The sequence below is a fragment of the Gadus morhua genome, chromosome 12 (genome assembly GCF_902167405.1).
Source record: "Gadus morhua chromosome 12, gadMor3.0, whole genome shotgun sequence".
NCBI lineage: Eukaryota > Metazoa > Chordata > Actinopteri > Gadiformes > Gadidae > Gadus > Gadus morhua.
Window position 1 is genome coordinate 18,291,837 of NC_044059.1, and position 26,528 is coordinate 18,318,364.

At 41.9% G+C, this 26,528-nt stretch overlaps 1 protein-coding gene across 1 annotated transcript in view; it reads left to right on the top strand.

Annotated features, from left to right (window-relative positions):
- Positions 1–9,796, top strand: part of artn (artemin) — a 34,971-nt gene extending 25,175 nt beyond the window's left edge. Inside the window, exon 3 of the mRNA XM_030373485.1 lies at positions 8,636–9,796. Coding sequence (XP_030229345.1) covers positions 8,636–9,045 — 410 coding nt within the window. The 3' untranslated portion in view covers positions 9,046–9,796. The remainder of the gene's footprint in view (positions 1–8,635) is intronic.
- The last annotated feature ends 16,732 nt before the right edge of the window (positions 9,797–26,528 follow it).

A 26,528-nucleotide genomic window follows, 5' to 3' on the forward strand; every position in this document is an offset into this window, starting at 1 on the left:
CTCCATGCCACGCCGTATTGCTGCAGCAATTCAGGCAAAAGGAGCTGCAACTAAGTATTGATTGCCATACATGCTGAAACTTTCCATGTTCATACTTTTCAGTTGGCCCACATTTCTAAAAAATCATTTTTTGTACTAGTCGTAACTAATATTCTAATTTTCTGAGATACTGAATTTGGGATTTTCAGTAATTGTCAGTACTAATCATCCAAATTAAAAGAAATAAACATTTCAAATATATCACTCTGTGTGTAATGAATTGATATAATATGTAAGTTTCACGTTCTGAATATAATTACTGAAATAAATCAACTTTTTCATGATATTCTAATAATTTGACCAGCACCTGTATATATATATAATATATATATTAATGGTCACTTTAATGTTTTATGCTCACCATGTCCGGTATTCAGAATTCAAAACATTTTCTATTTTTTGCCGAGCGGAGCCAGCCAGTCCTGTGCTCTATGCAAATTAGCCATGCGCGCCAAACAGCGTAAAGACTAGTATAACTGTCGAGTTATACTAAAAATGGCTAGCAAGCAAAAGCGCTTGAATGTATCACCCACACAATTTGGATTCACATCCGCGGTTAGACGAATGTGCTTTGTGTAGGCCTATGTGTTCAATACGTAGGCCTATCTGTCTGATCATATTTGCTGTAGATGGATGGTTAAATAATGTCACAGGATCGGTTATACACTGCAGGCTCTCATTTGCAAGTGCACGGATTGCGTGCCAGTCTCCGATTAATTCAGCGGCATTTATTCAGTTGATTGCTCTGTAAGTGCACCAGATTGGTGCCAATTATTGTCGTGTCTGCATTGTAATGCACAACTTTGCCTCTTGTTATAAAACAACGTGTATCCAAACAACTTTAGCCAATGCAACCTCCTATGTCAGCGTTGCTATGAATACTATGTTGGATTATGAAAAAGTGTTAGTGTGTGCGTGTGCGATGTCATGTAGACTATAGACTGATTGTCTTGGCTTGCATTCATGAAATATTGTACTGATAGGCCTACTGCATATTGACAACAATTAGATCGGTATTGCGCAAAAATCGGGAGATGGGGACCCCCCCGAATATGGACGGGTATTGCGCACACTGAGGAACAGAGATCTAATATGTTTAGTTGTAACGGTGTACTTATTGAAAGACTTTAACCAAAGTAACCATAGCTGTAATTCTTACCTTATTCAGGGTTGCTTGTCTTTTACATGGTTGGGGATGCCAGCGATGATGGTGACGATGAAGGGACCCTTGAAAACAGTGCACCTAGAGCGCATGCGCACTTCCTATCTCATAATTTCGACTTTTTATCTCATAATTTCGACTTTTTATCTCATAATTTCGACTTTTTTATCTCATTATTATGACTTTTTATCTCATTATTATGACTTTTTATCTCATTATTATGACTTTTTATCTCATAATTTCGACTTTTTATCTCATAATTATGACTTACAATGGGGATTTTTTTTATTTTTTTATTTTTATTTTATTTTTTTATTTTTTTTACTGGCGGGAATGGGCTTCCATATATATTAGTGCTGTCAAGGGATTAAAATATTTAATCGCGATTAATCACATTAATGTCATAGTTAACTCACGATTATTTTTTTTCTATGCTAAATATCCCTTGATTTCTTCGTCCCATTAATTGTTCTCATTTTAATGCTCTTATCAACATGGAGAAGTTCATCGGCTTGCCTTGTGCAAATGTTTTTTTAATGATAACAACATTGGCATATACTGATCAAAACAGGATGATACAAAAAAAAAAGCCTATAGTGCCTTGAACATAGCAGTTAGGCTACTTCTTTGTTTTGAGCCAAAAAATAAAATAATTAACGCCGTTAAAATCGGTTTGCGTTAACGCCGTTAATAACGCGTTTAACTGACAGCACTAATATATATATATGCTTCACACCACTCACACCCTGGGTCTATTTTGTCCTGTGCACACACTTGCTCGAAAAAGTACACATGGGAAACTAAACACAGTGTTTCTCTTTGAGCAACCACATAGCCATTTTTCCTTTTCATACCATGCTTGGGAGAAAGTTCTGTTGTAAGTTGTTCCACTATCCTTTGTTTGTTGGATAATGTTAATGTCCGGTCTGTCTGGGCCAAGTTGTTTGATGGCTATCTTCTCTTCCAATTTTAACCTCTCAAATCTTTTTTTTAACAGAAACTCAACACTTTTAATCACCAGCAAGGCAAGGCAAGGCAACTTTATTTATACTAGAGTTTTCGCGTGCACGTTACGCTCGCTCAACCTCTAGTTGTAATTAACAGGGGGAATCGTTCAATGGAAAGCGTAGTATACTATGCATGCAATTCAATTATTAAATAGCTTTTACTGTTATGCAGGGCTGGTAAGTGCATTGACATTTTAAAATGCAAGGCAGCTACTATTGGTTAGTTGAAATAATAATCATCATTGAGATTAAACATCTCTTCCAGTGTCCTGGCCAAGAAAGGCAGTAGTAGCCTACCGTCAAACATGGCATGCACACACAACATAAGAAAAATAAAAACAGAAAACAGAAACAGAAAAAAAACTAGAACAGTCCACAGGGGGGAAGGGGGATATGAATATCGCAAGACATTTCGGGAGGCTCAAGGAGGGGAGTAATATTAAGTTTGAGCAACAAAGTGTAAAGACATTTCGGGAGGCTCAAGGAGGAGATTAAAGTGTAGTCTTGTGGTGGACTCTATAGACATAATTCACCATACCGTGTTATTGACATCTTTTCGTTCTGTTATAGGGACACTGTCACTCAAGATCACGTCACTGTGTGTTGATATGCCGGTCGGCGCGATGTTTGAATTTAAAGGTTTTTGTATGTCAAAATGAACGACCTGCCTCTGTCTAGGTGAGAAATTGTCTCTTCCCTTATTTTATCGCAATTTCTATAGTCTATAGACAGAACGTCTTACCTGGGAGAGTTTGTCGACGGCGGAGCCGTTATGTTTAATAACATAACGTCTTACCTGGGTGAGTCTTGCTGCGGTGTGTGCACTGTGTGTGTTCTTACCTGCGCGTGTGTCGATGGTGGAGCTTTTATGTTTAAAAACCTAATGTCTTACCTGGGCGAGTGTCGCTGTGGTGTGTGCGCGTGCGTGTGTGTTCTTACCTGCGCGTGTGTCGATGGCGGAGCCGTTACGTTTAAAAACCTAACGCCTTACCGGGGCGAGTGTCGCTGCGGTGTGTGCCCGTGCGTGTGTGTTCTTACCTTCGTATGTGTCGATGGCGGATCCGTTATGCTTAAAAATATAACGTCTTACCTGGGCGAGTGTCGCTGCGGTGTGTGCGCCTGCGTGTGTGTTCTTACCTGCGCGTGTGTTGATGGCGAAGCCGTTATGTTTAAGGGCGAGTGCGCTGCGGTGTGTGCGCGTGCGTGTGTGTTCTTACCTGCGCGTGTGTCGAGGGCGGTTATGTTTAAAAACATAATGTCTTACGTCAGCGAGTGTGTCGCTGCCTTTGTCTTGACGTGCGGTGTGTGTGCGTGTGCGCATGTGTCCGTTTCCATGTATGTTCGTGCGCATGTGCTTGTGTGTGCGGTGTGTGTATGTGGTGTGTATGTGCGTGCTTGCTGTGTGTGTGTGTGTGTTTATGAGCTGCAGGCTACTTGGCACATGCGCACATGAGTAACTTGAGTCACTGGTGCGACAGGCCTGCTATTATAGTAGTAAGATAGCACTTTTAACATACACAAGGCCGACTCATGTGCTTACAGGTGCAACACCACTCGCCATATCTGCATCTGATGTAGAAATGACGAAAGACACTGGCGGTATAATTTAATAATTCATAACCCTGCAGCCTGCAGGGTTATGCGATAAACATACGGAGGAACACGGTCACTGAGCTGCCCTGCCCCAACATTGCATGACAATTTAAACTCAACTAGAATCGCCACCATCATCCAAAATTCGGAAAGCCTACAGAAACTATAGATAGTTATGTGACAATCACATTATTAAAAATGTATTTGGAGCAATGATTTACTGAGGAGCTATCTTTTTGGGAGCATGCTTTGGCAAGTAGTTTGCGGCCCCACCTGCCCATATAGACAGCACGCGCCTGATTCCATTCCATATATTCTAATTCAATTAAATTATTTCAATCTTTCATTGCATTGCCCAATGTAACAGAGACAACATACGCATAAGTACAGGACAGCAAACAAGTGCAAATTAAAGCAGTGTAAAGGCAGTGCATCTCCACCCGTGGGCCCTTTGAGTGGGTCGCAGAGCGTATGTCAAACCTCAATCTTTGGAAAGAAGCCCTTTAATTAACTAATGTTTCCATGTGAATTCATGTTTCAATGGCTGACTATTGAATTGAGTTGAGCCCAAGTTGTTGAAGCTTTTTTTTGGCTCAATGTTTGTAACACATCATGAAGGCCTGGATGATTACCGTTATATTGGCAAATACAGATATTCTTTGGGTCGTCATTGACTAATGACACATGGGGGCCCTGAGGCGAGACCAGCTGACAACTAGCGGTCAAAGGGGTCCAGTACAAGGCATCCGCTAAAAGCTTTTTAATTTATGCATTGGCCTTACATGTATTTATTTAGACAGGAAAACACACAACTTCAAAATATTTTTTGTGACATTGGTTGCATTGTATCGTATCGTGTAACATACCCTTAAAGCATAGATGTTTTTAATTATCGATTAAGATGGCGACATTCAGAATCAGAATCAGAAAGGATTTAATTGCCAAGAAGGGATTTACACCAACCAGGAATTTGGTTTGGTGAATAAGGTGCATACATTGAGACAATAACAATGAACAAACAGTGATATATATATAACACAATATAAACAAGCAGGGACATAAGTGATCAATTAAAAATAGGATAAAATATAATAAATTAAAAACTAAAGTAAAAGATACTTAAAAATGTATAAGAATTTACAAATTGGTGATGGGTATGAGTGCCAGAGTCAGTCATTCAGTACATTCTTAAATTTAATCATAATAATTTTGTAACAGTGCTTGTTCTATGAACAAATTTCAACTGGTAGTGATCATTAAATAGTCCCTCCCCCATGACTAATATAACCTCAGCAAGTATGCCTTGTAACTGTTGTCATAATGCATAACACATGTATAGCCTTGGTCAACATAGAATGGACCCCCAGGTATGACAAGTTAAAAATAACCTGTCCAGTGTGATGATTGCCGTCATTCATCATTGTCTTGTCTACTTGACAGCCAGGGGCATGACATTTACATTTAATGTTGTACTGTATCCACCATGACCTGTTCGTCAATGGTGGATTATATCACTGAACTTGTTTGATGTAACAAAAAAAAGTCTTGTGCAGAGTATAAAGCATGTCCACAAAGACAATACATGTGGAAAAGCATGTAATAAATGTAGTCCAATGGGTCCAATGTAATACAAAAGGATCTGATTGAAATAAAACATTCAGATTTCAATAGAAGTGATTGTGATATTAACCTTTTGAATACGAATGAAGTACCAAGGATTGAAAGGAAACATCAATTCATAAAACAATCGGGGACCCACATACTAAAGAAATTAATGAATTTGCTTGATTCATTGAAATATTGAAACAATTATATCTTAAATTCGTAATTAACGGAAGAAAGAAAATTAGGTCTTCCTAATAGTATGTGGTTTACAATATGTTATAAAAGATACAATGCTTATGGTTTATAGAATTCAGCTAAGTATAAACATGTCCTGTGGTCAATGTGGATACCATTTTTATCTACATTAAATATGGATCGCAAAAACTTTCTTTACGCTAAAGGCAAAAGTCCCTCTCAGCTCGATAATCACACGTACAATAGGGGCCACAGGTTTGTTTCATATCCATGGTTTGCACAAGCTCCAAGACAAAGTGATTTCAACCAAAGATAAAAACAGTTGAGTTTCATGAAAAATAATGTTGCATTCCTTTCTTCTATATGAATTAATGGAAAAGCTCTGACATTTTTCAACATGGATTGATATGTACCTATAGGTTAAACTGAAAAGACCCTCTTTTCTTAGCCTTGGGGAACATTTTTGTGCAGTTACGCTGCCCACCCCCTATGTGCGTTGACACCACACCCCAACAAATACCCTGATCTCTAACAACGTTCACTTGTTCACGCACAACAATGAGGCATGAACTGACTAGAATCTGTTTAGTACTTGGGATCATCCTACCTAGCGTATAGTGGCGCTGAAGGCCAGTTTGAAAAAAAAAGCATTGATTGTAGAGTATCTTTATTCATTTCAGCACGCTTGTGAAAGTAGATAAAAAAAACAATAGTTTCCTCTTTTCTACATTTACTTCAACCACATGAACTCTGCCTTACCTCAAGTGCCTCATACAAACCAGAGGTGCCACAATACCTTCACAATGAATGAAGCCTCTGGTAGGTAATCAGGTTGATCCAAGTGGGCCTGGCTTTGAGGGCGCCAAGTTGTTGCTATGAGCTGAGTCATAGCAATAAGGGGAAAAACTCTTGATTTTCTAAGCACCCCGTCCAGCAAAGGATAAACGCCATGTGTTTTAAATAGTGACATGCAAGACTATTCATATTCAGTCACCCAAAAATGGCCCAGTAGTAATGGCAGATTGTCTCCTATCTTCTGCTGCTTGACTTCATGGAGTAAGGATCATTATGAAATTAATAATAGCCACGGAAGATATGCATATTTTTTAATCAATACTGATCCATGGAGAATAGGGTTAGATTAAATAATAATATATTTTGAGTGAACTATTCCTTACTCCTTAGTCCATCCACACATGAAGGTGGACATATATTCCCTCACTTTGTAAGTAGTCTATGGGCCAGTAGTTTATTTTGTAAACCGTCTCTTGCAACCGTGTAGGCCAGAGTGCAACCATTATAAAATTAACATTATTTGCAAATATTACTTTTGCAAATAATGTTTCTTCATTACTTCTCCTACACAGGCCTAATGCATGAATACAAGATATATTCAAGAGAAAAATTATGCTGTGTCAGTCAGAGATTACTTTATTTTTAACAAACATTCAAATATCATTAAATTAAAGAATTCAACAATATATTCAAAACAATGTTAAAACATATTTATGAAAACCACAGTGATAAACTCTCTTGGTTGAGTTTAAAGACACAATTAGAAAACTTTGGTTGGTGTTTTTTTTTAATTCATGCTGCAACTCTATTAAACTATAGCACACAAGTCGAGAAGGCTCTAACATGATTGAGAAGCCAACGTAACTGTTAAGTCAAATGAGAAAAGATAAAAACTACATTCAGTCAAACTGTATAGATGTCGGTCTGATTACATTTTTCGTTCTCCGTCACAATGCTTTAAAGGAATCCCTGCTGTGCATAATAAACCAAATCCGAGTGTACATCTGTGTGTGAAATCCTTCACACACAGATTGTGCGTGAAGGAACGGCTATACAAAACCATGCGCATGGTATCCGAGAGCATGGTTTACAAATCCGTATCGTACAGATTTACACATGTTACACAAGTTTTATTTTTCCTACCATATGATCCCATAGGGACTCCATAGGTGCACGTTTGTGTTATCCGCCTCACAAACACTCAGACAGACAACAAACAACTTCCTTGGTTGAGGTTATAATAAAGATATTCTGCTTGTTAAGACTGACAAGAAGAAGCTTTTTAAATATAAGTCGCATGTAAAAAAAAAAAAAAGTAAGTTAAGTAATGTAATTCTGACTTACATTATTTTTAATGTATTTTATTATGTTTTGTGTGCATATATATATATATATATAGTAGCTGGCCAGTGGGTGTGGGGTTTCCACGTCACCAAGTTGAAAGATAAAATCACAAAACACAGAGAGCAGGTCCAACTCAGGTTGGTTTATTTACCTCGTAAACAAAACCAGGGTAGGAAGAGGGTCATCCACCTCCTTTATGATATAGTCGGTAATCCTTGATTATTTCAATCCTGTCCATTGCTCGTCAGCCGTACCGCACTTTCAGGCGATCACCGAGATCCTGCCTGACCTTTGCTAGCCCGAGATCCTGCCTGTCCTTTGCTAGCCCTAGCTCCCGCCCTAGCTCTGGCTTGTGCTAGCCTGCTCAGTTCTTTTAAAGCAAGCACTCTAGCTTAATGGCCTTCAGACCTGCCTCGTTAATTGGAGGAAGTCCATGTATGGCTTGGGGGTGGAGCCACCAAGTTGCCAAATGTCTCCTTTCAATCCCCAATCCCCTCACTCCTCCCTGGCGTCTGCCACAAAATATATATATATATATATATATATATATATATATATATATATATATATATATGTATGTATGTATGTATGTATGTATGTATGTATGTATGTATGTATGTATGTATGTATGCATGCATGCATGTATGTATGCATGTATGTATGTATGTATGTATGCATGTATATATATATACACACATATATATACTGTATATACACACGCATTCATAGCCTTTTTTATTAATTATCTGAGAATATCAGACTCAAGGCTGCTTGCTTGGTAGCAACACAAAGGCATCAAAATCAAGAGTTACACTTAGTTTCAGTGGTAAATTTTGATTTCTATGTTGTGACATGTTGTTAACGTCATGCGTGTGCCTCTCAATGGCCCCTACAGATCGCCCTCTGCTGGACAGAGAGGAAAGCAGCAGGTGGCGACGGTCACCACTTGCAGAACCTACCTCCCCGAGCACTTCCCGGCGGAAAACAAACCGCAAGAAGCACGTGGTCTTCCGAGACTGCCGCATTGAGAAGAAGCAGATCCGCGTGCGGGACCTAGGCCTGGGCTTCGACTCGGACGAGATCGTACTGTTCAAGTACTGCGTCGGCACGTGCCAGGGTGCACGGGGCAACTACGACCTGGCCCTCAAGGCCATGATAGAGAACGGCAGCATGTCCCATAGGAAGGTCAGCACCCAGCCCTGCTGCCGCCCCACCCGCTACGAAACCGTGTCTTTCATGGATGCTCAGACTATTTGGCAGACCATCCGGAGGCTCTCAGCAGCCAATTGCAGCTGTGTGGGTTGAGGAGTCGGGGGAGCATGTCTGCATAACACACCAGTTAGCTCACTCTGCCCACAAGAGATGCAGTGGATGAAGCAGACTTGCCTGCCCGAGGCCAGCAGCACCCGTCCAAGCAGCGGAACAACCGGGGTCTGGGTACGGTCTAGTGTTTCAGAGGTTGATACCCAGTTTGTAGTTGCCAGGAGCATAAACCATAAATGTGAGACAGCAAAGCATATTACCAGTAGGTAAAAATCTGTCTTGACTAAAAGCAAAGTGTGAAAGTTTGACGTCCGCAGCACCTCATGAAGTCATTGAATGGCTATGAGTGTTATGACCCTCTTCTGTAAAGCGGGGCTTTGTTTGAAAACAAACTTGAGAGGCTGATTTCAATGTTGAATAGTTGGTCAAGGACTACATTTTCTGTAGGCCATTTTACTCATGAAAGAAGCCACAAAGTATACAAATTACAAGAAAAGCTTTTCCTCAAACCACAAAAATGTACTTTTGTGATCGTGATTTTGACTTTGGTTCAAGGAAAGCAATAACTCAACTGTTCATGGCCCATATAATACATGCATTTGACCAGGGTGATATATACAGATATTGGGATATAGATATATCCACCTACTAACTAGTCGAATTCATGTGTGTGTGTGTGTATATATATATATATTATTTTCCTTTAAGGAATCACATTGTTACTACATCTGAAATAACTAAGTGGGTGACTAACTACACTTGTTCTATTATTCATTAACTATTTTTCATTGAGGCATAAAACCATAAATTCTTCATTGTAAATCACAGTTTTTTTGGTAAATCTTTGTTTGTATTATACTCCTTTTATTCAATATTTCCTTTGAAGTTGACTGTATTTTCTTATGTTTTCAGTGCACTGAATGTTTTTTTTATAATAAGAGTATGTTCATCTTTAAAAAAAAGCAGTATACTCTCCTATATCAAATAACAACATTTGAGGGAACTCTGCTAAAGGTGTGGCAAATAAAACGAAACATGGGCGTAGCTAGTTCTGGCTGGACGGTCATGCACCCCTATCAGCTGACGGCTAACGCTGACCAATCTAATGCACTTACACTGATAGGCGATGGATCAACTTTCCTGCGTCCCCCCCCCCCCCCCCCCCCCCCCCCCCCCTCCTATAGAGCCCATTTCAGCTTATCAGTATCAGTAACAAGCCTATAAACGTTGTTAGAGCAGTGAACGCGGGTTTATGTTAGGAGAAGTTTTGGGAAACGCTATGACAGTTTTTACGAAGGTTCGAGAGATTCTTCTTGAGAATGATCGTACAAGCCTGGATCCATCGTCATCGGGAAACTAGGCGCTGCATCGTTCGCGCAAGTAGAATCACTTGAAATCCACACCAAACGAGAAGCCCTGGGGCAAATACATACAGAGTCATTGCAAAGACGAAAATTCTGAGCCTTGGGTAAGGAAGGTATTACCAAGGAATTCATAGCGCTATGCCGTGCAGCCAATCCGTCCCTTTTAGAGCTTAGATCGAGAAAATCAAAACCGACCGAACCCGAGCCCGTCCACGTTCTGTCCGAGCCCGGCCCGACACATTAACTGTAAATATGAGCCCGAGACAGATTTCAACCCAACATTATTTTTTAATACATGGGCTGTTATATCTGACGTCAGTGGCGGCTGGTGAATTTTTTTATCGGGGGGTAGAAAGTTTGTAACCCAAACCCCTGTAGGGGTGTCTGGGGCCCTCCTCCCCCCGAAGATTTTTGTGTTTTTCATATAAAAACGAAGCATTCTGATGCATTCTGACAAAATAATAAAGACAAAATAGAACATTTCCTTACAAAGACGAATGGAGCCGGGGAACTAAGTTTTTACTTAATTTATTTGCCTTGTAGAATTCAGCAAGATTAAAAGTGAAAATACATCAATAATAATTGGGAATTACCGGTAGGCTATACACAAGTTAACATTCTCTCTGTCTCTATCTGTATGTGTGTATGTGAGAGAGTGAGAGTGAGAGAATGTGATTCTAAAAGGGGTGAGTGTGAGCAAAGTCGGCAAACCAAAATTAACACTGTCAGATTTGATTTCAACTCTTTTAAAGTGTCTATATGGGTCCACACCACATAGTTAATTTCACTCTTTTTGAATTGTTAGCACCTTAACACTTATTTAGTGTTATTATTAACACTAGTTGAGTTAAAATGTAAAATGCCTTAACACTGTTAACCTTTTAACTCTTTTATGCAGTGTTAGACATCAACTCTCTCACAAGGTTGTTTTTTAACTATAGAAGTATTGCCTAAATTTAACACTGTATAGGTGTAAATATAGCTTTCTGGATTTCCAAAATAAAATGCTCCGTAGAATAAAAATGGCAGAAATGATGAGGTCATTTTCAGTTTCAAAAAATGTATTTAAAACATTCACCACATAAACACTGCTTCTTAAAACATGTGACAATATGGAACAATGTATATCTCACTATCATTAGAATACTGCTTGTCAAATGGTTTAAAATAGGTGAGCTGGTCAATGCAAATCAGAGAATTGTCATTATTCTGCTCCTCTATACAGTATGCATGAAAATGTTCATCAAAGTACAAGGTGTCAACAGTACAAAAAAGCACACTGATCATGTATTATGATATTACAGATTTTCTTGAACACAGGTAAGTCATGGGATGTTCCAGTGCATATAAATAGATCAGTCTGGTATTCAATAGGGCTGAACGATTTCAGGAAAAGATTGAATTGCGATTTTTCTGGCAGATATTGCGATTTCGATTTTCTTCACGATTTTCTTCAAATCAAGCTTCAGTGCAATATTCACAAGTACAGTAATATTTACAAACATGACATCATATCATTAAAAAATGACATGCCTTTACTCTAATGTAAGAATGAAAACTAAAGTTAAAAATTAATTTTAAATGTATTCATTAAGAAACATGCATGTAAACTAAAGTCCTTGACCAACTGCAGTTGTTACAAATGAACTAAAAGAGCCATCTTTTGCCGCGTTTCCACTGCAGGGTGCCAGCTCAATTCCGAGGTCACGTTTCCACTGCCGACAGTATCCTTTGTGGTAGGCCGGATGTCGATCGCCGCGGCAGCTACGTAAACATCGTAAACAACGTCTTCCTCCCCAAGAATGCAGACGAACGTCTCCACCTTCTTGTTCGCCCAAGCAAGCGTTTTACGCGACATGTTAATTGTAAAGAATAATACCTCGAGGCTACTGTTTGTTTTTATCCCCGTGTCACCCGGAAGTGATGATTCTGTCGACCAATCAACAGAGGGGGTGTGTAGCTAGAATTTCCCGGGACCCTTTCAGGCGTCTCGTCTCGTTTTCAGTACCCCAACGGAGGAGTCCTGAAAACGAGGCCAAAACGGGTACGGCTAAGTCCGGGTCACGCCCACTTTTGGCGGTGGAAACGCGACCCGATCCGCACCTTTGCGATCCGATCCGTTCCGCACCCTGCAGTGGAAACGCGCCATTTGACTGTCTTAACTTAGAAAAGTACTACTACTTTTTAGTTGTTTTTTTAAGACAGTCAAAGATGGCTCTTTTAGTTAATTCGTGCATTAGAGTATAACAACAAATGGAGAGACGTCGGAGAACCCAACGCAGTCTATTCATAATATTGTAATGACCACGGAAGAGGCAGTGAATGAAGTATTGAATAGACAGAGATTTATTAGATAGGCCTACCTAATAAACCGTTGGAACACACAAGACCGGAAACATAGCAACGCCGGTAAACAAACCCCGAGAAGCCCAATCCCTATGAGAGCTCCCCGCGCTACGGCCATCCGGAGGCGCACAGAGTTTTTGTCCGTGATATTATATATACAAATATTATTTTACATACTATTATATTATATATAGAGCTCCGGGAGTCGCAAACGGCAACATTCACTTTCTCCTCCATGCTGCAGTTCACCCCGGACTGAACTGCACTGAGTTTGACGGTTGAACGCTGATTGGCTGTTACGTTACACATGTGACTTAGTGGCCACGCTGTTGAACGCATGTTAACGCTGTTAACCATAGCAACGCCGGTAAACAAACGCCGGTAAACAAACCCCTCGAAGAGAGCTCCCAGCCCTACGGCCATCTGGAGGCTCACAGATTTTGGCCATGATATTATATATTCAATTATTATATTAATTCCCCCGATTCGCGTCTCTACTTGACGCGTGAACGCACAGTAAAACCGAAAAAAATGTGTCTTTGGCGATCCCGAGATCACGTTGTCTGAAATCGTGATTTAGATCAGAAAACGATAAATCGTTCAGCCCTAGTTTAGACCGTACTTTCAGAAACACCAGAAGCTTGTAAGTGTGCAACAATTGAGCCGCACATACTATCAAGAGAGTTCTGTGTGATAAAAGGGGGAACATGCAACAGGGATGCAGAAGTTGTTGGCTCATCACTTGATAATTCGAATCAAGAATGTCAAGAAGGCATTGTATGTACAAAAAGACGAAGGACATCCTTGTTCTCCACACTTCAGACGTAGGTTTTTGGCTGGGTATAAACCGTGTTGGAACTTTAAATGTTGACATAGAAGCGAACAATTTTTGTGGTGTGTTTTGCAAACAAAACAGGTGAACATAATCACTGAACAGTTTTTTTTAACAATTCCTTGAATTGTTCCTTGTGCAATGGTGGGAATTTAAGGCTCACGTAGCAGTCGTGCTCTCAGCTCCTTGACTCGTGGCGTTTCCTTTGCGCTTCCAACATCTATGTTGTAGACTGTGGTTTGAATGAAGGCGTAGAAACCGAAGAGAGCTTCATCATGAGAGTGGATGAAAACATAATGAGCTTTGAATAGCCCATCAAAAGCAGCCACCGACGTCAGGGCGTTACATGGGATCGGTTTGTTGTCCACAACGATGAAGAATCTCTCGACTTTCTTCTTTTGCTGTCCAGTGCAGAGGAGGAAAGGCTGTCTGGCATCAACTTTATCCAGGAATGTAGTGAGGCTGGCTCCATGCTATAGTTACAAAGACACAAATGGATATGCTTAGCATACTATAGTAGATAAACAGATCCCCTCTTAGTCCTTTGTCAACCTACATCTCAAACTTATTTACATACAGTACAAGTTCATGGTACATACCTTAACAAATCTAACAAGATGGTCCTCTGCGGCGCTGATCTTGACAGTTTTCTTATGGCCTCTTGATGGAGGGGGCAGAAGATGCAACAGCAACAGGAGAGCTGACATATCACTATCCCAGCCTTGAAGACAAAAAAGGACAAAACACGAAAAAAAAGCAGCTGATCATTATGTTAAAAAAAAGCTGAACTGCATATGTGAATAATTAAAACAAATTGAGATATTATTGATACAGGAAGACTATCCACATTTACCATGATCATTCTCAGTCTCAGGGTTGCAACCTGCCCGCAGTTCCTCAACATGAAGACTGAAAGGAAGACTCTGGCTTTCTGATGACTTTGGGCTTGAAATATGAAGGCCACTTTGCAAGAAACTTTCCAGACACTTCGTCCCCAAACATCAGTGAGAAATCCTGGTCAATCTTTAAACAGAGATACAACATCCATATACAGGTTACTTGCATTTAGAAGGATTCAGTATTCAAATATTTATAACACTATCAAATAGTCTATAGATATCCTTACTAGTCGGGGTATGTCAAGGAAACGAGGGAAGACGTCAAAGACTGAAGATGTTGCATCCTGGTAATGAACCAGCTTCTGTCTGTATTCGAAGGTGGCTCTCATCTTCTCTTTGACCACGGATTCATCTGTGGAGTGTCTTATTACAGACAAGGCCTCTCTGCACTCCTCATCCTTGAGCTGTTCAGCAATCAACAAAGATTCTCATTGGGTTGTTGGCCTGCCCTGGGGATTGGGCCTGGAATGCCCACGGAGGCCATCGTGCGCGTTGCGTTGGACTGTCTTGAGTCTCCAAGCAAGATAGCCAGTATTTGCCTCAGGGTCATAGTAATGTTCCTGTTCACACACAATCAAAACATTTAGAAATATAACCCTGCGTTCACACCAAAAGATGCAAAAAGTTGCCGCGCAGCAAGATCCCATTCAAAGTGAATGTAGAGACGCGTTGCAGGTTTGCTGCCGGAGCACTTGCTGCCGAGAAAACCGGCAGCAAAATTTGATTTGCAGCGCAGCACGCCCGTGCCCGTGCGACAAATGCTGCTCGAGTTGAAATATTTCAACTTTTCGGCAGCAAACGCGTGATGACAGCCAATCAGCGTTCAACAGCGTTGCCACTGAGGCGTTGCCACTGAGTGACATGCCGTAACAGCCAATCAGTGTTACTCCCTTGGAGTGACCTAGAGTTCACTACCGTACATTTATTTAGTAACTCGAATTAACCCACAAATCAGTATTCTTAAGTGTTGTTGTGTTTACAGTTTAACTAAACTATGAGTATACTAAAGGGCTAGAATAACAACCCCAAACAAAACACAGTTGGGTGCCAGGCAGCACCAGCCTTCCAGGCTCCGAATGGTCTCATGAACCCATAAACGATGGGCATTCCGACGTCTCTCCCCCTTCCACAACAGGTAAAGACATGCAATGCTCGTAATGTCGGCCATGGTTGTGAATGAATTCAGAAGCACCGCGGGCAAAACTTGCCGTGCCGCGAAACTTCCCGCGCTGCAAAACTGCGGCGCAGCAAAACTTTTGCAGCGACAGATTATGATGTGTGGCGCGACAAAACTTTGGCGACAACGCAAACGGGCAGAAAATTTGCGTTTGGTGTGAACACACAGTTAGAGTCAACGGAGAAGGCTTGGGTGACTTTCCACGTCGATGAATTCGCCCATAGAGGCGGGACCATTTGAAACGCGACTTGAATCTGACGATTCTGATTGGACAATGACAGATAATAGGTCTAGAACACTGCAAACTACTTTTGCCGTGATAGAATAATAAAAATAAACTAGAACTGCAAGCAGTTATGCAGGGGTCCAAGAAATGTGCATTTCGCCGGCACAATGCGAAGCATGTGTTCAAAACGCTACGTGAACCTGTGGATATGAAGGTTTTGACTGTGGGCGGTTCGGTGTGGGAGTTATATCCCCAAACGCGTTTTCAGAACATTGCTTTGGCCAGTTAGAAGATGAACAATATCCTCGTTTATGGCGGCCCCTAATGGCGAAATTTTGTATAAGATATACAATTTCCTCGTTAATTTTCCGAATTTTTTCTCGAACGACATTAAGGTTAGCGCCAACATGTGTGTAAAATTTGGACTCAATCCGATGTCTAAATTTGGATTTTTTTAGATTTTTGATTTTCCACGTCTAATTTAGCTCATAAACCAATATTCAAAACACTACCGTTTTGTCGTCGAAGGTCGGATAAAAAAAATTATAGACGCAAATGGGCGTGGCTTATGCCAAAAGATGCAGCAGACTCCAGTGAATATGTGGGTACAAGTTTTTGACTGTGGGAGGTTCGGTATGGGAGTTATAGCCCCAAACGCGTTTTCCCTTGGTATAGCGCCACCTAGTGACCGGCGTGTCTGGATTTTGTTATCTGAGTAGCGGTGCCGGACCTGGATCTAGTCATGCAATTGGCGTGGCCGCAGCATCTACGGTTTGGGCTGTGGTCCCACCACAAGTACGGGGGGAAGAATAAAAATAATAATAAAAATAGTTTAAAAAACAATAGGGTTCCAACCTGTTGGCTTGGACCCCTAACAAGAATTAACTTTGGATGGTCTAGCCTTAAAGGCCTATAAATTAAAAAACTTTCATGTAAATAGAATAATTTGAACACAACAAATGGGCATATTTTGATATTTTACAAAGGCAAAGGCAAAAACGGGGACTCACGTCGAGGGATCAAGGGGATAGGCTAATGATGCAGGGTGGGCTACAATAATAACACTCCAATACCAGAAGATGAACATACAAAATTGACAAACTAATGTTGGTTTAGACTAATTTAAAGCGTCTTATTAAACTGGGCCGGTTCAAACAGTCCAGGTTGATGAGCCGTCAGTTCTGATGGTAGCCTCCTGCCTGAGCCCTGTAGATGAACTATGGGGGATCGATTAAAGCAAGGCTATATTCTGCCTGCTGTAGATAAATGTAACCATTATATAATAGCATATTAATCACAAAGCAATAGCCTACTTACATGGTTCTTCATGTTGTCATGCAAGAACAAGATTGATCGTCCACAGTTGCTGGTTTCAGAGCGGTCCTTCTCTGCTCTATCGTTCGGCCAGCTGCGCTGAACACCCGCTCGCTGCTGCTCGCTGGAATGCAGAGGACGGACCTTGCCAGCCTGGCCAGTTTTGGGTACACCAATCCATTGACTCTCCACCATTTCATTAGCTCCCTGTCGTCATCCATGGCATGCCTCTGTGAAATGTACATGTTTACTTCATCGTCATCTGGTTCGTTATCATCCTGGTTCTCCAACTCTGCAAAGTCTGGGTCTCTCCTGGGCCTTGCTGCTGGTCGTTCAAAGCCATTATTAACGCTGCAGCATCTTCCTCCACAGACAAGAGTAGGGTGCGAACGTGGGCATGTAATTCAGATATATCTACAGGGGACAACATCCTCAGTTTGTTGAGGATGATGTCCCACCTGGATTTTTGCACTAAATACTCGGCATGTCTCTGGCGCACAAAGGCTTGCTGCAGAGAGTTGGTGGGAGAGGGCTGGCAATGTCTCTTCAGTTTCTCAAACCAGAGGCAGACCAGGTTTTCTCATTCACCTGCCTGCCTTCCTGATCACTCCCAATTAACCCAACCACCTTCACCTGTGTTTCCCCTATATCAGTCCTTTCCTCCCAAACATTCCCTGCCAGATTGTCTCTTGTGTTTCACAGTGCTTTCCCGCGATTCAGATCCTGACCTACCACCGATCCTGCCTGTTCTCTGATCCCTGCCTGTCTGACTCTTCTGCCGGTTCCTGATCCCTGCCTGTCTGACTCTTCTGCTGGTTCCTGATCCCCGCCTGTCTGACTATTCTCCCGGTTCCTGATCCCTGCCTGTCTGACTCTTCTGCCGGTTCCTGATCCCCGCCTGTCTGACTATTCTGCCGGTTCCTGATCCCCGCCTGTCTGACTATTCTGCCGGTTCCTGATCCCCGCCTGTCTGACTATTCTGCCGGTTCCTGATCCCTGCCCGTCTGACTATCCTGCCTGCCGATCCTGTATCCGAATAAACTATTGACACTGTTCCACGCTCGTCGTCAGTCTGTGCACCTGGGTCCTGCTAAACGCCCCCGTTACACTCTGGGCATTATAGAATGGCTCCAAAAAGGTTACCAGAAAGCTCAATGTATCAGGGGCAATATTCTCGATGCGCGCAATCTCACTGCGGGTCTCCAGCTTCTCCCGTAGCTCTGGGTATATGTCTTGCACTGACTTGAGTGTGAGATAAACAGTGCTAAATCGTGTCTCCCCCATCTGTAGCACTGTTTTTGACAATTGCACAACCAGGCCAGATTGTTTTAAATATCTGACTAGCCGATATAATCTCTCCTATGTCAGGCGCGCTGTCGGCAAGTGCGTCTATTTGTATGCCGAAAGACCGTATTTATCAGATGATCTAGACAGGAAAGCCTTCTGTACGGCTCCAGGGCTTTGACGATGTTACTGCCCTGATCGGTCACCCACACTATTCGGTTGAGGGAGCAAGGGTCTAGGCCAAATTTATTCACCAGCAGGCGCACTAACACACGCGCCTGATGTTCTTCCCCGTTTTCGCTTCCTCAACGGGAAACATTGCAGTGGTTAGAGTTTTGGAAACTAATTGATACTCGCTGGAGATATAATGGCACGTTATAGCCATATAGCTTAGCTTTCGGTAGTCGTCCATCCACATATCCGTGCTCATCCCTATGTCTCCATTCTTTAGAGCATCTTTGAGAGTCTGTGTCAGACCCTCAAAGATGCTCTAATCAGACTTTTCTAGGCAAGCCTTGGTAACGGTGCTGTGGTGAGGCAAGGCAAGGCAATTTTATTTATAAAGCACATTTCAGACACAGGGCCACTCAAGGTGCTTCACAGGGTTAAAATCAAATAAAGAACACACGTACAAAAAAGAAACAAATTTAAAACATGGATAGAAATAACTTTTAAATAAAATAAATAAAACATTTGAACAAAAAATAAAAATTACAGGTTAAAAGGGAAACAAGAACGTTTTGAGACCCAATTTAAACAAGCTGAGAGTCTCAGCGGACCTCTCTGGCAGTCCGTTCCAGATATTGGGCGCATAAACGCTGAATGCCGCCTCTCCCTGTCTAGTCCTAGCTCTGGGGATTTTTAAAAGACCTGTCCCAGAAGACCTAAGAGCTCTGGTCGGTTCATAGCGGATCAGCAGATCAGTCATGTATTTTGGCCCTAGACCATTTAGGGCTTTATACACCAACATCAATATTTTAAAATCAATTCTCTGTTTGACAGGAAGCCAGTGTAAAGACTTCAGAACTGGGGTGATGTGATCCACTTTTTTGGTCCTAGTGAGGACTCGAGCAGCAGCATTTTGAATTAGCTGAAGCTGTCTGATTGATTTTTTTGGAAGGCCTGCAAAGACACTATTACAGTAGTCAAGTCTACTAAAAATAAATGCATGGACAAGTTTTTCTAAGTCCTGCTGAGACATTAGCCCTTTAATTCTCGATATATTTTTAAGGTGGTAGTAGACTGACTTAGTAATTGATTGAATGTGTTTTTTGAAATTTAAGTCGGAATCTATGACTACTCCAAGATTTCTAGCTTGGTGTGTGCTTTTTACAGTAGGGCCGAGATCGTTTATTGGCCTGTGGCATGTGCCACCGCGACCACTGACATACCATGGCATATGCCGTTCTGGAACGGTAACTGCCTTTCTGAAACGGTAACTACCGTTCTGAAACGGTAACTACCGTTCTGAAATGGTAACTGCCGTCGCGACCACTGACATACCATGGCATATGCCGTTCTGGAACGGTAACTACCATTCTGAAACGGTAACTACCGTTCTGAAACGGTAACTACCGTTCTGAAACGGTAACTGCCGTCGCGACCACAGACATACCATGGCATATGCCGTTCTGGAACGGTAACTGCCATTCTGAAACGGTAACTACCGTTCTGAAACGGTAACTGCCGTCGCGACCACTGACATACCATGGCATATGCCGTTCTGGAACGGTAACTGCCGTTCTGAAACGGTAACTACCGTTCTGAAACGGTAATGCCATGGCATATGCCTTTCTGGAACGGTAACTACCGTTCTGAAACGGTAACTGCCGTTCAGGTGGAACGGTAACTGCAGTTCCCAACAATGGTATGTGACACCAGCATAACTCCTCCGTATAATTTCAAGACAGGTATTGCCATAAATGTAAAGGTATATATATTTGGTATTTATTGACACAATATCACAACATAACGCCGTAAATAAAGGGATTTACACGTTTCTCTCGTCCATGCTGTTGTTAGGATATTTCCGATCTGTTTGTTGTTGCTTTTGTAATGACAGATGCTTTTGAAAACAGCCGGACTTGCTCCGGTGACGGTAGTTATAGCCTAGCCTTCTAGGTGGCCATAGAGCTATAGTCTATTGCTTTGTTCCAATATCCATACTATCCGCAGTCATTATACTTTATTTTAGTATGACTTCTTTTTTATATAGTTTGAGTACGTAGTGCGCTGCAATTAAGATCAGGGCGAAAGGAAGTGTAGTGAAAGGACCCGGATGGTATACTCAAAACGGTCAAACCGATGAGTGTGGATTGATGTACACCTTTCGTGCTCCACGGCAGCGATCTTAGCTAGGTAGCTGAAGAGGCGGAGCCAGGCTGAGCCAACGTCGGCGCATTTTCTTTAATAGGTCCATGCATTTTCCACGTATCCTGCATTAATGGAGTCATTTTGTAGTTTTAATAGCTTTATAACTACTATGTGTAAAGAGTTCACCGTTCAAAGCGAGATGTTTATTGCGGTGGCGATCGTAGTTTCCGGTTAGTGCACCAGAGCCAGGTCCCTATAGGGGTGGCACTGTAGGCTATGGCTAGACAGTCATCCATTTTTCCACTCGTGTTTTATCAAGATGTTCTAGTAGCGTAGCCTATAATAAAGCCTACTGTATGACTGCTTCAGCTCATAACTATTCAATAGGCCAAATATTAAGTTTTGCATTTGTTCTTATTGGTGTTTAACCAAATAATTTAAGTAGGCCTATAGGTTCCTATCATTTAACCCTGATCCAGTGTCATAAACCTTTCTATATCGACATGATCCAGTGGTGTCGTGGCATACAGGCCAAAAGTTTTTCCGCTGGCAAGCCAATTATGTTAATCGGAAGTTCCATTTCCTTTCCATGAGTGGCATGCCATCGGAAAAACGGTAGGTGCCAGTAGAAACTGGTAATTACCATTTTCCATGAGTGGCATGCCATCGGAAAAACGGTAGGTGCCAGTAGAAACTGGTAATTACCATTTTCCATGAGTGGCATGCCATCGGAAAAACGGTAGGTGCCAGTAGAAACTGGTAATTACCATTTTCCATGAGTGGCATGCCAGCGGAAAAACGGTAGGTGCCAGTCGAAACTGGTAATTACCATTTTCCATGAGTGGCATGCCATCGGAAAAACGGTAGGTGCCAGTAGAAACTGGTAATTACCATTTTCCATGAGTGGCATGCCATCGGAAAAACGGTAGGTGCCAGTAGAAACTGGTAATTACCATTTTCCATGAGTGTCATGCCAGCGGAAAAACGGTAGGTGCCAGTAGAAACTGGTAATTACCATTTTCCATGAGTGGCATGCCAGCGGAAAAACGGTAGGTGCCAGTATAAAAACTGGTAATTACCATTTTCCATGAGTGGCATGCCAGCGGAAAAACGGTAGGTGCCAGTAGAAACTGGTAATTACCATTTTCCATGAGTGGCATGCCAGCGGAAAAACGGTAGGTGCCAGTAGAAACTGGTAATTACCATTTTCCATGAGTGGCATGCCAGCGGAAAAACGGTAGGTGCCAGTAGAAACTGGTAATACCATTTTACATGAGTGGCATGCCAGCGGAAAAACGGTGGTTCCAGTAGGAAATGGAACTTCCGATTAACATAATTGGCTTGCCAGCGGAAAAACTTTTGGCCTGTATGCCATGATACCACTGGATCATGTCGATATAGAAAGGTTTATGACACTGGATCAGGGTTAAATGATAGGAACCTATAGGCCTACTTAAATTATTTGGTTAAACACCAATAAGAACAAATGCAAAACTTAATATTTGGCCTATTGAATAGTTATGAGCTGAAGCAGTCATACAGTAGGGCTTTGACTTCGAACTTCGTGATTCGAATATAATTCGAATATCAAAAAAAATAAAAATAATTCGAACGAATATTAGGCAGCCCTTAATATTCGAACCTGTTATGGGCAGGCCAAGAGGGAGAGACGTCGGAGAACCCATGCAGTCTATTCATAATATTGTAATGACCACGGAAGAGGCAGTGAATGAAGTATTGATTAGACAGCGATTTATTAGAAACATAATAAACAGTTGGAACACGCAAGACCGGTAACCATAGCAACGCCGGTAAACAAACCTCGCAAAGCCCAATCAAGGGCTGAATCCGAATACTCATACTTATAGTATGCATTTTGTAGTACGCCACAAATATAGCGCGTCCGAATGCTCAGTGCGCATTGTGTAGCACGGAAAACGTTTCCGAATGCGTACTACCGCCACAGTATACAACGGTAGGTCACTACGTTACCAGACTACGGGTGTGGTAACGAACGAAGAAGAGATGGCTGACCCGACACTACCAACAGCGGCTTAGAAAGACGTCATAGAAAGCGGCGAAAAAAAGAGACATTAAAAAGAGTAAAAAAGTAAAGTAAGTAATTAAGTAAAAAGACATTTTTAATTTAATAGCAACGATGACAAGATGGAAAACAGGTAACTTATCAAGGTAATTTTGCCGGCATCTGAGGGGAGACACGTCATCTCCAAACATCCGGTGGAGTTACGGCGGTGTTCGGAAGAGTTCAGAGGCGTTCTACGCATAGCTGTAGACCGTTCTAGGCGTTCTACGCATAGCTGTAGACCGTACTACAAGTGTAGTACGGTCAAGTAGTAGACACTGAACATAAATAGTATGTACTAAGTACTCGGATTCAGCCCAGGTATTACTGAAGGCATTTAATGGTCAAAATATTATTAATAAATATTCGAATATATTCGAATACTAATATTAATAAACAAACAAACTTCGAATATGATTTTTGGCCAAAAGTCAAAGCCCTAGTAGGCTTTTGTTATAGGCTACGCTACTAGAACATCTTGATAAAACACGAGTGGAAAAAAAGGATGAATGTCTAGCCATAGCCTACAGTGCCACCCCTATAGGGACCTGGCTCTGGTGCACTAACCGGAAACTACGATCGCAACCGCAATAAACATCTCGCTTTGAACGGTGAACTCTTTACACATAGTAGTTATAAAGCTATTAAAACTACAAAATGACTCCATTAATGCAGGATACGTGGAAAATGCATGGACCTATTAAAGAAAATGCGCCGACGTTGGCTCAGCCTGGCTCCGCCTCTTCAGCTACGTAGCTAAGATCGCTGCCGTGGAGCACGAAAGGTGTACATCAATCCACACTCATCGGTTTGACCGTTTTGAGTATACCATCCGGGTCCTTTCACTACACTTCCTTTCGCCCTGATCTTAATTGCAGCGCACTACGTACTCAAACTATATAAAAAAGAAGTCATACTAAAATAAAGTATAATGACTGCGGATAGTATGGATATTGGAACAAAGCAATAGACTATAGCTCTATGGCCACCTAGAAGGCTAGGCTATAACTACCGTCACCGGAGCAAGTCCGGCTGTTTTCAAAAGCATCTGTCATTACAAAAGCAACAACAAACAGATCGGAAATATCCTAACAACAGCACGGACGAGAGAAACGTGTAAATCCCTTTATTTACGGCGTTATGTTGTGATATTGTGTCAATAAATACCAAATATATATACCTTTACATTTATGGCAATACCTGTCTTGAAATTATACGGAGGAGTTATGCTGGTGTCACATACCATTGTTGGGAACTGCAGTTACCGTTCCACCTGAACGGCAGTTACCGTTTCAGAACGGTAGTTACCGTTCCAGAAAGGCATATGCCATGGCATTACCGTTTCAGAACGGTAGTTACCGTTTCAGAACGGCAGTTACCATTCCAGAACGGCATGCCATGGTATGTCAGTGGTCGCGACGGCAGTTACCGTTTCAGAACGGTAGTTACCGTTTCAGAACGGCAGTTACCGTTCCAGAACGGCATATGCCATGGGATGTCATTGGTCGCGACGGCAGTTACCGTTTCAGAACGGTAGTTACCGTTTCAGAATGGCAGTTACCGTTCCAGAACGGCATATGCAATGGTATGTCAGTGGTCGCGACGGCAGTTACCGTTTCAGAACGGCAGTTACCGTTCCAGAACGGCATATGCCATGGTATGTCAGTGGTCGCGGTGGCACATGCCACAGGCCATTAAACGATCTCGGCGTCTCTCGCTTTTTAACATAACAGATTTAAGCTGTGCGCTGACTTTTAATTGTTCATCCCTGGCACCAAAGACAATTACTTCAGTTTTGTCGTTGTTTAATTGAAGAAAGTTTTGGCACATCCAGTCTTTGATTTGTTCAATGCACTTAGTGTTTGAATCGGACTATAGTCTCCTGGTGATATGGTTATGTAAATGTGTGTGTCGTCTGCATAATTATGGTAACATAATTTGCTCTTGTTCATAATCTGAGCTAGCGGTAGCATGTATATATTAAACAGAAGAGGCCCAAGAATGGAACCTTGGGGGACCCCGCATGTAATATTTGTTCGCTCGGATGTTAAATTGCCTATTGACACATAGTAGTCTCTTTCCTTTAAGTAGGATTCAAACCAGTTTAGCACAGTTCCAGAAAGTCCAACCCAGTTTGCAAAACGATCTAGTAATATGTTGTGGTCAACTGTGTCGAACGCAGCACTGAGATCCAGTAAAACTAAGACAGAACTTTTGCCACTGTCTGTGTTTAAGTGGATGTCATTGAGGACTTTAAGCAGTGCGGTCTCAGTGCTGTGGTGTTGTCTAAAACCTGACTGAAAGACATCAAAGCAGTTATTCATTGCTAAGTAGTTATTTAGCTGATGATAAACAGCTTTTTCAATGATCTTGCTTAAAAATGGTAGGTTGGATATCGGCCTATAATTGTTAATGTATCTAGATTGTTCACGTATCTAGATTTGTCTTTTTTATGAGTGGCTTGATGACTGCTGTTTTCAGGGGCTGTGGGAATACACCAGTGCGAAGGGACATATTGACAATTGCTAGGACATCTGAGGCCATGCAGTTAAAGACAGTTTTAAAGAAGCCTGTGGGCAGAATGTCAAGGCAACAGGAGGAGGAGTTCAGGTACAATGTCTTCCAGGTTTTTCTTGTTTATCAGAAAAAACTCTGTCATGGCATCTGAATTTATTTTAAATGGGTACAGAGATAAAACATATCTTGAACCTGGTATTGATGCGGTAACAGCTTGTCTTATTTTACGAATTTTCTCGGTAAAGAAGGAGGCAAATTCATTGCAGGCCCTCGTGGAAAGATGTTCAGACGCTACTGTCACAGGAGGGTTTGTTAGCCTGTCAACAGCAGCAAACAGGGCACGTGCATTGTTGCAGTTTTTGATGATGTCAGAAAAGAAAGACTGCCTTGCATTTCTTAGTTCTAGGTTAAAAGTACGTAGTTTCTCTTTGAACATATCATAATGAACATTGAGATTTGTCTTTCGCCACTTGCGTTCTGCTTTACGGCACTCTCTCTTTTCAACTCTGACCTGAGGGGTATTTCTCCAGGGCGACCTTTTTTTTACCAGATGTGGCAGGTTGAGCTATACCTCTGGCCGGTCTCGGTATGATTGGCCAAGCCATAGCCATCCTGATTAGGGGGGCGGACTTTATTTTAATATAAGGTCGGTGGACGTCATCGGGAGGGATATGTCCTACCCGTTGTTTTGCTTCCGGGGCGTCCATTACTCGGTGGCGTAGGCTGGAAGTTGGCTGCTTCGCATTGCGTGGCTTACAAATTAGGTGCTGGTTTGGGATCACCTGGAAGTAGGCTGCTATTAATTGAATATTCTCGTCAGTCAACGTATGTAAACTAAAGGCTATCTCTTCTCCGGTTGTGCTGTTAGCCGTAGATGTGCTGCGACTTCGCTCTCCATGACCGGCGGTTCCAAACTGAGGCATTCATCGGCCCCATGCCTTGAAGTGGATCGTGGCCAATTACCCCGACGTCACTGAAGGGCTGCTGTTCTGTTGCGCCACAAATTCACTCTCACATCCATGACGACCTGCATGCGCATTTCATTGTTTTCTTTGTTTTATGTGTATTCGGCTAGTGGTGTGCTGTCCGTCTTCCCTGCTTACCCTGCATGGCATGCTGCTTATTGTTTGTGCTAATGTGGTTATGCAGTGTTGTGCGTCTCCTGGCTCT